Source organism: Notechis scutatus, chromosome Z (genome assembly GCF_049901735.1).
Source record: "Notechis scutatus isolate UNSWTSFEM ecotype Mainland chromosome Z, rNotScu1.2, whole genome shotgun sequence".
Taxonomy (NCBI): Eukaryota; Metazoa; Chordata; class Lepidosauria; order Squamata; family Elapidae; genus Notechis; species Notechis scutatus.
In genome coordinates this window covers 36957736-36970184 of record NC_142025.1, presented here as the reverse complement: position 1 = coordinate 36970184, position 12449 = coordinate 36957736, and the positions used below count along the sequence as shown (strand labels likewise).

General features: G+C 33.9%; 1 protein-coding gene across 16 annotated transcripts in view; it reads right to left on the bottom strand.

The window, feature by feature from the left end:
• Nucleotides 1-12449, bottom strand: part of SNX13 (sorting nexin 13) — a 109144-nt gene that overhangs the window by 42166 nt on the left and 54529 nt on the right. For all 16 annotated transcript variants that reach the window (XM_087946015.1, XM_087946022.1, XM_087946017.1 and 13 more), the window contains exons 5-8: nucleotides 9741-9862; nucleotides 8288-8409; nucleotides 6892-6993; nucleotides 6247-6335 (exon numbers count right to left, since the gene is read on the bottom strand). In XM_087946015.1, coding sequence (XP_087802141.1) covers nucleotides 6247-6335; nucleotides 6892-6993; nucleotides 8288-8409; nucleotides 9741-9862 — 435 coding nt within the window. The remainder of the gene's footprint in view (nucleotides 1-6246; nucleotides 6336-6891; nucleotides 6994-8287; nucleotides 8410-9740; nucleotides 9863-12449) is intronic.

Sequence of the window (12449 nt, the reverse complement as noted above, 5' to 3'; positions counted from 1 at the left end):
AGTGTCTACACACTGATGACTGTCTAAAATAGAAGACAACTCAGTACTCATTGGTTCTCTAATTATTTGAAACCTGTACTATCTGATTGCAAATTACAGAATCTATACCAATATCTTGGCCTTGAGTTACTAGTTTGAAAGTTTCATCCAAACTTTGAGATTTATATGAAAGAAAGAGGAGAAATACTGAAAAGATAAACAACAACTAATTTTGCAAGAAAACATGAAAGGAACTAAGATATGACCTAAATATTGATCATGAATTTACTTCCCTTCTACTTCAGAAGTTTATGACAGTCCTGTATTATTGAAATACAGGATATTTATATTTGGTAACTGTGTTTGTTCATGTCTCTGAAGAAAGCTTACTGTCCAATTAATCTTTGTTTTGGAGGAGCACTGCAAGACATATTCAATGGATTTCTTCAATACAAACATATTACCCATGATAACGATAAAGAAATGCCAGGATGGAATCCCATTTCATCTCCCTGTCATCAATCAATATACTGGATAATAAAAATTAGCCTGAAAAAGGCTAATTTAATTAGTCTTTGAATTTTAAGTCAGTTCAATGTAAAGTTTTTGAACAACAGAATTTCATGGATATTTACTACAATAAAAATGTAATGAAGATAACTGTAGATAGTTTGCATCCTAAGAAAACAGTGCAGATAAAAACTAGCTTTCATGAATATTTTCTACAATAGATTAGGTAGAGATAGCCTACTGCCACCTGGGCTGCCTACTTTGCTGCAAAAAATGCCTACCTTATTGAACAGCAGACAGATGACACAAATATGAACTCTGAAGCATTTCTTCATAAACATGGTTTTAAACCCTGGACAACATAGCAGCTAATGGCTACATAGCATGATGCTATTATACATCTGTTGATGCTATACATCTTGGTACAAAAGGATGTACTTTCTGTTCAGAAAGACTTCAAGAGCTTGGGATATGAATTTAGTAATACGGGCTGTAGGCTTATCTTTTCAGAGGTTCTACCAGTATACAAGGAACAAGGGAAAGGGCAGCGTGTAGCAGAGTTTAATGTGTGGCTAAAGGAGTGGTGTAAAAGGGAAGGCTTTGGTTTTATTAGCCATGATGTCTGCAGCTGGTCCAATGAAAAACTGTACAAGAGATGGTTTGCATCCATTAAAGAAAGGGACTGAGTTACTTGGCATTAAATTCACAGATTTCCTGGATAAACATTTAAACTGAACAGCGGGGACAGACAATTAATGGATTCAGAACATTTCTGTCCCCAGCAACCTAAAACTAATAAGGATACCAGTGCATGCAAAATAGTTGTTTTTGCAGGTAAGATTACCAACCTTGATGCCAACCAAAACCAAGCATTTAATAATGAGTGCCATACCATGTGCACTAATCAAACAGGTGGCAAGAAAGTAGGGGCAAGCAGGCACAACACAGGTTATGTAGACAGGAAACAGTGTCAGACATAAAGATCTCAAATGCCTATATACAAATGCACAAAGTCTGGGGAACAAACAGGGTGAACTAGAACTACAAATACATGAAGGTAAATATGATATAGTTAGAATAACAGAAACTTGGTGGGATGAAACCCATGACTGGAACATACTGGTAGAAGGATACAAACTATTCAGAAAAAAAACAGACCTCATAAAAGAGGAGGTGGAGTTGCACTGTATGTAAAGGATCACTATATTGCTACAGAAATGCATGAAACCAAAGATGAAAACCTCCTAGAATGCATATGGGTCAATATAAAAGAAAAAAAGAATGATATGGCATATATTATAGGCCACCCAATCAAGCAGAAAAAATAGATGTCCTTTTTGCCAGCCAACTAACAAACATATGCAGGAAACACACAACAATAGTAATGGGAGACTTCAATTATCCTGATATCAATTGGAAAACTAATTCTGCCCCAAGTGAGAAATCAAATAAGTTCCTAACCAAACTAGCTGACAACTTTGTTGTCCAAAAGGTAGAGGGTAAAACTAGAGGGACAGCCATACTGGACTTAATTCTTACAAACAGAGAAGGAGTGATAGAGGGAGTTGAAACTGCAGGAACCTTGGGTGAGAGTGACCATGTCATACTAGAATTCAACAGAACACAAACACAAGCAACAGAACATAATGACACCAGAGTCTTGGATTTTAAAAGAGCTGATTTCAATAAACTCAGAGAGAACTTGGGAAAGATTCCATGGATGAAAATCCTAAAGGGGAAAACAAATGAAGAATCTTGGGAAACTCTAAAAAGTATGATCATAGAAGCCCAGACCAGCACAATACCACTGAGAAAGAAAAACAAGAAATCCAAGAAGAAACCAGCATGGCTGCACAAAGATTTATTTGGCAAATTGAAAGAAAAAAAGTACAAGTATAAAAAATGGAAAGAAGGACATACAGCTAAGGCAGAATATCAGCAGATAGATGAAGTCAGGATAGCAAAGGTCAGAATGAAGTCAGAATGAACAAAGACTTGCGACAAAAGTCAAAGATAATAAAAAAAAGTTTCTTCCAACATATAAATAACAAGAAAAAAAATCAAGGAAATAGTCGGTCCACTAAAGAGAGAAGATGGCAAGGAAGTAACAGGCAACAGAGAGAAAGCAAAACTGTTTAACTCATTCTTTGCATCCGTCTTCACGCAAAAAGAAACTATAGCTCAACCTACCAAAAACATAACTCTAAAAGACAATAAAAGTTAAAATAAGCAAAAAAATAGTAAGAGAACACCTGTCTGATCTTGATGAAAACAAATCACCGGGGCCTGATGGATTATATCCCAGAGTTTTAAAGGAGCTGGCAGAGGTCATCTCAGAACCACTGCACCATATCTTTCAAAAATCTTGGAACACCGGGGAACTACCAGAGGACTGGAAAAGATCCCATCTTCAAAAAAGGAAAAAAAAAACAGACCCAGGAAACTATTGACCAATCAGCCTAACATCAATACCCGGGAAGATACTGGAAGATAATAAAAAAACAGATCTGCCAACATCTAGAAACAAGTAAAGTAATAACTAGCAGTCAGCAGGGGGTTGTTAAAAACAGATCATGCCAAATCAATCTTATTTCATTCTTCAACACAGTGACTAAATTAGTAGACCAGCAAAATAGTATGGACATAATATATTTAGATTTTAGCAAGGCATTCAACAAAGTAGACCACAATCTACTTCTTAGTAAGCTAGAAAAAAGTGGAATAGATAGCATCACCACTAGATGGACTTGCAACTGGCTGGCAAATTGTACTCAATGAGTAGTCCTTAATGGGTCTAAGTCTACATGGAGGGAAGTAAGCAGTTGGGTGCCACAAAGTTCTGTCTTAGGCCCAGTACTCTTCATTAAAGACTTAGATGAGCGAATAGAAGGGGGAACTTACCAAATTTGCAGATGATACTAAGCTGGCAGGAATAGCTAACACCCAAGAAGATAGGCTCAAGATCCACATGGATCTTGACAGACTAGAACACTGGGCTGTATCTAACAAAATGAAATTCAATGTAGAGAAAAGTAAAGTCCTACACTTAGGCAAGAAAAACCAAAAGTACACATATAGACTTGGTGAAACCAGGCTCAATAGCAGTAACTGTGAGAGGGATCTTGGAGTCTTAGTGGACAACCAGCTAAATATGAGCCAGCAGTGTACAGCAGCAGCCAAAAAAGCTAATGCAATCCTAAATTGTATTAACAGAGGGATACAATCAAGATCAAGGGAAGTACTAATACCACTCTATAAAGCCTTAGTAAGACCACACCTAGAGTACTGCATCCAGTTTTGTTCACCACATTATAAAAAAAGATGTTGAGACTAGAAAAAGTACAGAGAAGAGCAACCAGGATGATTCGGGGACTGGAGGCTAAAACATATGGTTGCAGGAACTGGGCTTGGCTAGTCTAGTAAGAGAAGGAGACGGACCAGGGGAGACATGATAGAGGTTTTCCAATATTTGAGGGGCTGCCACAGGGAGGAAGGGGTCAAGCTATTTTCTAAAGCACTTGTAAGCCAGACGAGGAATAATGGATGGAAACTGAACAAGGAGAGATTTAACCTGGAAATAAGGAGAAACTTTCTGACAGTGAGAACAATCAACCAATGGAAGAGCTTGCCCTCGGAAGTTGTGGGAGTGCCATCACTTGAGACTTTCAAGGAGAGATTGGCCTGCCATTTGTCAGAAATGGTGTAGGGTGTTACCCCTTGGCGGGGGGTTGGACTAGATGACCTACAAGGTCCCTTCCAACTCTGATTATCTGTTTGATCTGTTTATTTTTAATTAATGATGAAACTTGTAATGGCGCTATTTTAAAACCTGCATTTTTACAGTAGAAATTAATTGTAGTATGAGATACAATTGAAAATGAAAAAAATTGATTCTATACAAATCAATACCACATTACAGTACTCCTTGACTTACAACCTCAAATTTTGATCAGAATTTCAACTGTAAGTCAAAATTTTTAAAGTGTATCATCATATGACTGGACACAAATTTACAACCATTTTTATTATTATTATTATTAAACAAATCACTGTGGTTCATTAATAAATGATTGTTAAGTGAAGCCATTCCATAATTGATACTACTTGCCAGAAACTGTCTAGAAAGGTCGCAAATCACCATCACATGAATGCAGGATGCTGAACTGGTTGTAAATGTAAGCTGTTTTGTCATGCATCTGAATTGCAATTATGTCACTAGAGGGATGATGCGACTAAATTCAAGGGCAGGTCATAAATCACTATTTCTGAGGCCATTGTAACTTTGAACTATGATTGAACCAACGGTCATGTCAAGTGGTTCTGCTTACCTCAGGAAAAAAAAGTCTGATAAAATGTTCGTGTAGTTTGCTATAGCATTTTTTCAGAATATTTTCAATTTCCCAATCTTACAGCTTTATTGTTTAACAACATCCCATCTAAATATTAACTAGGTCAGGTCTTGCTTATGCATTTTAAAGGGAGAAGAATGCTGGTATAGAATTAAAACAATGTTGTGTAAAGACAATGTGTAAAAACTTAAGGCAATGTTGTGTAAAAAATATGTTTAAACTGAGAAGATAGCTGTAGTATTAAGTGGTAAAAGAAAGGCAGTAGAACATTAGCTCTTGAAAACAGGATGGCAAAATAGTTGATTAATGGAGGGAGAACTGGAAAAAAGGTGACACATTATTATAATATCTTCATCATTTTATGCTGTCATTTTATACATAATCCTTAATTTACTACCACAATTAGGACTGAAATTCCACTCTCCAAGCAATGTGATTGTTAAGCGAGTTATCACATGACCAGACCCAACTTTACAACCATTTTTATTTCAGTTGTTAAATGAATCACATGGTTAAGTGAACATAGATTTTTTTTTAAAGTGAATTTGACTTCCTCCATTGATTTTGATGAAAGCGAATTGGGAAAGTCACAAATCATTGAAAGGTGCTGCAACTATTGTGCAAGCCAGTTGTCAAATGTCTAAAAAGCAGTCATGGCTGTGAGATGGAATGTAACACAACTTTGATAATGGATTGTAAGTCATGTTTTCCAAAACTATCATAATTTGAAACTGTCATTAAATGAATAGCCATAGGTCAAGAACTACTTGTGTATAAGTATGGATGTATTTTGCAAAAAACAAAACAAAATATATTCTATAATTATAATTATAATTATACACAGCCTTGTGTCATTTATATTTAGCATGAAGCAAAAGCTGATGGAGCATCTATTACAGGTTTTCTCATCACTGTCTTTCTTTCAGGGTAGTAGGAAGAAAACAGAAGATTTCAAATAAAATAAAATAAAATAAATGATGTATGCACAATAGAGTTATCCATATTCTTATATACAGTTATGTAACATGTCTAGAATTATTAGATACAGAAGTATTAGAAATAGCAGAGAACCAGTGTATGCCTCCTGTATTTCTAGGCAGAAATTTCTTGCCTGAATCAGAGCTCCTGTTCAAAAGATGGCTCAATACCATGTTGATATAAAAGAATGAAAAGCAAAATAAGTTGGTCAATTTCTCGGACTTCTTTAAAAACAAGTTCTCAATTTCAGACTGCCCATTTTATTTTTATATATTGTTAATGAATATTATATTTAATAAATTTATTTTACATCATATATTTTATTATATAAATATTATATACATATTATATAAATATTATTATACAAATTTAGCTCTTAGGCTAAAGAATATTGGATTACTGCAGTGATATAATATGAAATTAAATTTACCCTGACAAAATATCTCATGATCTTGTTCTGGAAGTCCCCTGGAGGTAGCAATAAATACAGTAAAACTTCACACAGATCCCTTAGGAATCCTAAAAGTACAAGATAAGAATGCTTATCAAAATCTAGTAATATCCATCTATCCATCCACCCATCTACTAAGTTTTTATATACTTCAAATATGATTTTAGATGTAAATATACATCTAAACTTTAGATAAGTTTAGTCATAAGATTAATCTGAAACATTTTGCAACATTTCTACACTAACAGAAAAATAGTACACAAATATGCTTCTTTTCCCCAACAGTAAAATCAAATGTCATATCAAACTATCAATATAGACATTTAGACAAATTAAATAATTTCTTTTCCCCTTAAATAGTGCACTGCAGACTTTTAATTTTTTCATCAGTCATACAATCATATTCTTTATTTTAAAGTATATAATTCTTTTATAATATAGTAAAATAATTATATAGTCATATAGTTTGCACATAATACATATTAATACCTAATATTTTACTCTATGTTAATTGTGTTTTAAAGCTTAATAAAAAGTAATCTATATCTATACTGTAAAATATAGATGATGATCAGCATGTTTCATTTATTTAAAGCATAATTAAGAAAGAAAACAATCATATACCTTCTTCATCTTTGGGAGATGTGCAGACTAGATCACGACAGATGGTCTCTTCCATTTCAACTTCAACTTCAAAAAATGTATCTACAAAATCTTCTGCTCCATCTACACCAAAATTGAAAACTTGAGCAGATTTTATCTAGAAGAATTTTCATCTGCAATAATCCCTATTACTGCATTCAGATATCTCCTCCTTATTAACATGTTATTTTATCATTTATGTATTATTTGTATATGGTTTAGTAATTTCTCTTTTCCTACATTTTCAAGTGTATCCAGTTGCTAATGAACTTACTGTCAATTTCAAAGAGTTCATTGTATGTACAGCTGTACTGCTTACAATATATACCATAGATAGTGCTTTCCACATCAGATTCAAAAGATAACAAGGAATATGTTCTTGTCTTTGAATGTATAACACAAAGCAAAAAAGAATAATAATTCTTACTGGTTTTTGTGCAGTAGGAAGCAAAGTGTTATTTGCTAGACTGTACTGCATTGCACATCCTGTATTTCCATTTCTTTTTAGTTACTTTGCAAATCATGTGAAGATGGCCAAAATATTCTACATTCAAGACCAGCAATTCACATACTCTACCCCTTCAAGTTGTCTTCCTTCCATCCAGGGTTATGAATTCTGGCTGAATAGAAATTAAAAGAAAGCTTTTCTACAGAAGGCACATCTGTCTCTGGCCAGTGATTTCTGTTTATGCAGGAATCTACTGTTGAACTTACAAAACCAAAATTTTCAAATTCCTTTCTTTAAATTCCCCTGAAAATGCCTCTATTTTCCTTTTTTTTAAAAAACGCAAGGTATATCATTGGGAAGCAAAAAATCAGGCTAAAGATGAAGAAAGCAGAAAAAAAACAGTGAGGGGAGCAGGTATCTCTATCAAGCAGTATAATGCATGCCATGTACAATATGCCATTTATCTGTAATGTAAACAGAAGAGTGACTGAATTAAGGAACTTTTAGTGGAAAAAACCACAGTGTACCTTCTGTTTTGCTGTTTCTACTTCTGGAACAGCATTGATCCCAAGGTCCATATGGCCATGACTTTCAGGCAAGTCTTAAAGACCTGGAAAGACCTGACTCTTCCAGAAGGTACTGTATCAGGATGCTTTGTTAATTCACTGATTTAGTATTGGTTTCAAGTTTTCATACTCTCTGGATGCTTGTGTATTATGTTTACAATATTATTTATTGTTATATTGTGTTAACTTTTTTGTACAACACCTTGAATTCATCAAAATCAAATGGCTTTATAAATATTGTAAAATAAATATAAAATAGCAATAACTTTATACATAAGACAGATTGAATTAATGCAACTTAGGAAAGAAACTGCCTTCATTTAATTTATTATAACATTTCTATAAGAACATATTTAGCCAGTACCTTTAATCTGATCATCTCTTTCAGTTATTCTTTGCTGAGCTTTTCTGAATACTCTAAGATGAGTAGTAAAATCATCTACAATTCGAGTAGTAAAATAAGGCTGCCAATCTATTTCTTTTGTCCTTAAAAATTTAAAGAAATTGACAATGTATTACATAAAAGGCTTCTAACATAAATTGACACTTTCTCTGATCTTAACTTGTTCATTGGATGATAATTTTAATTAGATTTTTGACACTACAATAACATGTACTCTTTTGCTAAGATCGTTTTATTTTGATATTTCATAGATGCTCTTTTTACAGTTTGTTTGGCTTTTGTATATCCAAATGTTATACAAAATGGAGGAGAAGATTTTAACAAAATTGGAGTGACATTGATCATAAAGACTTAAGACTTCTGCACAATATATTAATTTCAGCTAATACTTGAATCTGCTTTGCCAAAGCCTGGCTTCTACAAAATAAAACTACCTTTAATTTGCAGTGAAACATTTTGCACACAACAGAGTCATCACTGTATTTTTCTGCCAACATACTATTATGTTAATTCTTTTATGTCACAAAGCTCCCTCTATATTGTTATACAAACTTAAGTTCTTAATATGAAGGGAATGTTTTACGGCAATAATGATGAATCATAAATGGCTAATTAGCAATAATTCTATCCACTAAAATCCACCTAAATATCACTAAAATTAAGTTTATTAAGTTCCTATAAAATGCATAGATATTTAAATTATAGCTAACTCTTCACAATTTTAAGTCAAATGTGTAATAATGCTACTTTTTAAAAGATGTTCAGTTTTGGCATCAGCTTCATAAATGAAGTGGAATTGTCTCTTGGATGTGGTAAATGGCCCACACTGGATCTATCCTGAAATTCAAGGATGATTTCGGCATGGACTGTTTGCAGTATGGGGCATTTAAAACCAGCAGCCAGAGTCAAGAGACATCCTTCTAGTTCATAGAACTGGCTGCAAATGCCCCATGTTGTTAGAATGCTTTTCAGCCAGCTGCAGCTTCTCTTTGAAGGCAGCAGTGGCTTGCAACCCTTCCTGCTACTTTCCCAGTGACTGTCTGGAGAAGCCAGCAGGGAAGATTACAAATGTCAATCACATGATCACAAGGTGCCTGGTAATCAATCATGTGAACAGATTACCAAGCAACCAGATTGCAATCACATGACTGTGGGTGTCTGTAATGACCATAACTTAGAGTATGTGTCATAAGTCTGTTCATTCAGCAGCAATGTAATTTCAAATAGACTTTGAACTTTATTAAGTTCATATATTGATTAAGCAAAGAAAACCTGTAACAGTATTTTTTGTGAAATACCTAGGTAGTTTTTGTAAATAACATGTATTTGAGGATATTCACATATTAATCTTCTTTTATAAAATATTGGGAGATTTTTAAAGACTTGTTTGAAAACTACTGAAAATAATTCTTACCTAGAAGAAAACTGAATTAATGCATTTTGGAGAGTCTGCCTGATTTCAAGAAGAAAAGATTCATCATCACTTAGTGTATAATACCAATACTGGACATAGTCACGCAAGGAAAATTGAATGATCTGAAACATACATTTTTAAAGAAATCAAACATTAAAACATTCATAAAGCAATTACTTTTAACAAATATTTAGCAAATCAATTTCATAAAAAAAATTATGCTTATAATGGTCTAGTTATGTTTGCATTAATTTATAAAAATGTATAAAAATCAATGAAACTTCAAACAAGTAACACTGATCACTGTCTGAAATACTAATGACAATGTTAATTATAGAATACCTTTACTTTACAAGTAGTCCTCAATTTACAACAACAATTAAGCCCAACATTTCCATTGCTAGGCAAGGCAGTTGTTAAGTGAGTTTTGTCCCATTACATTTTTTTTTGCCACAGTAGTTAAGGAAATCACTGCAATTATTAAACAAATCATATGGTTGTTAAGTAAATCTCACTTTCCCCATTGACTTAGCTTGGAGAAGCCAATAGGAAAGATTACAAATAATGATCACATGACACCAGAACAATGCAACAATCATAAATACATGGCAACTGACAAATTCCTGAATCTGATCACATAAGTATGGGGACATACAACATACCTAAGTGTGGAAACCAATGATAAATCACCTTTTTCAGTGCTGTTATAAATTTGAACGGTCACTAAGTGAATGGTTGTTAAGTCAAGGACTACCTCTACAGCTTTTCAAATTAAGGATAAATAAGAATTTCATTTTATCCAGATTTCTAAACAAATTAATCTAATTATTCCTAAAAATATTTCAACAGATACAATTATGCTGTGTTGTCTTCTGAACTGAAGTGGAGCTGAACCAATATGAATACAAGAAGAAATAACATTGAACTGTTATAAATCAATTCTTACATCCTTAGCTCTTTTAATTTTCTTTCTTACGTCTGCTAACTTGGTTTTGTGTGTGTGTGTGTCTATTGTGTGCATGTGCAATCTTCATTTAATTTCCATCGCCAGCATTCTAATATTACTAATTTAAATTCTGTTTGCAATTATCCTCTTTTGCCTTTTATTACTGTTTTTAATAGATTTCATAAAGAAATGTATTCTAGTAATAGAAATGAGTGCACCCATACTTGCCCTGTATGTTTCCAAGCACTTACAACTCCATATTTTCTGATTTTTCATATTCTAGAAATTTCAGAAGTTGAAAAGGAAATAAGTGTAGGAAATGATATATTTTAGAATGAGTAAAGAAGTACATTTATATTGGCAAAGAAGAAACACCATTAAATGTGCTATGTGACATGCATATTATCACAGTGTTTCTATAATTTACCAGGAGACTATTTTGTTTGTTTTAATTTTCTCATAATAGCAATAGCACTTAGACTTATATACCACTTTATAGTGCTTTACAGCCCTCTCTAAGCGGTTTACAGAGTCAGCATATTGCTCCCAACAATTTGGGTCCTCATTTTACCCACCTCGGAAGGATGGAAGGCTGAGTCAACCTTGAGCCTGGTGAGATTCGATATGCCAAATTGCAGGCAGCTGGCTGTAACAGAAGTAGCTTGCAGTACTTCACTCTAACCACTGCATCACTGAGGCTCTTATATAATCCTAGAATTAAGCGCTTATTTAAGAGGTTAATATAATTTGGATGGGGACAATGTGTGAACCTGCTAGAATATTGCAGCTACAATAGATTATTTATATTTTTGTAGCCTTAAAATTGGTCTTTCTATCCCTATTAGAATCAATACAAGTTCCACATATTTTCTTCCATATACTATTTCTCGTGCTCTACACCAAGGGTGGGATTCTACCGTTCAAACAAGTTTGGGCGAACTGGATGTACATCTGATTCACTGAACCAGTAGTTGAACTGATCGTCTGGCCCCACTCAGCCTCTCCCAGAAGTCTCCATGCAGCCCATTTTGGATGCAGGTAAGAGATAGATATAATTCTTTATTGGCCAAGTGTGATTGGACACACAAGGAATTTGTCTTGGTGCAAATACTCTCAGTATACATAAAAGAAAAGATACATTCATAAAGAGTCAAGAATCATAAGGTACAACACTTAATGATAGTTATAGGGTACAATAAGCAATCAAGTCATACTAGGGAACAGTCAATATAGATCGTAAGGATACAAGCGACAAAGTTACAGTCACAAGTGGGAGGGGATGGGTGATAAGGAGTGATGAGAACATTAACAGTAATAGTAGTGCAGACTTTGTAAATAGTTGAACAGTGTTGAGGGAATTATTTGTTTAGCAGAGTGAAGAAGAAAATTGTTCTTGTGTCTAGTTGTTCTGGTGTGCAGTGCTCTACAGCATTGTTTTGAGGGAAAGAGTTGATACAGTTTATGTCCGGGATGTGAGGTGTCTGTAAATATTTTCACAGCACTCTTTTTGACTCGTGCAGTATACGGGTCCTTGAATGAAAGCAGGTTGGTAGTAATTATTTTTTCTGCAATCTAATTATCCTCTGAAGTCTATATCTTTCCTGTTGGGTTACAGAACCAAACCAGACAGTTATAGAGAGGCAGATGACAGAATAATTTCTTTATAGAACTGTATCAGCAGCTTCTTGGGCAGTTTGAGCTTTCTGAGTTGGCGCAGAAAGACCATTCTTTGTTGTGCTTTTTTGATGACGTTTTTGATGTTA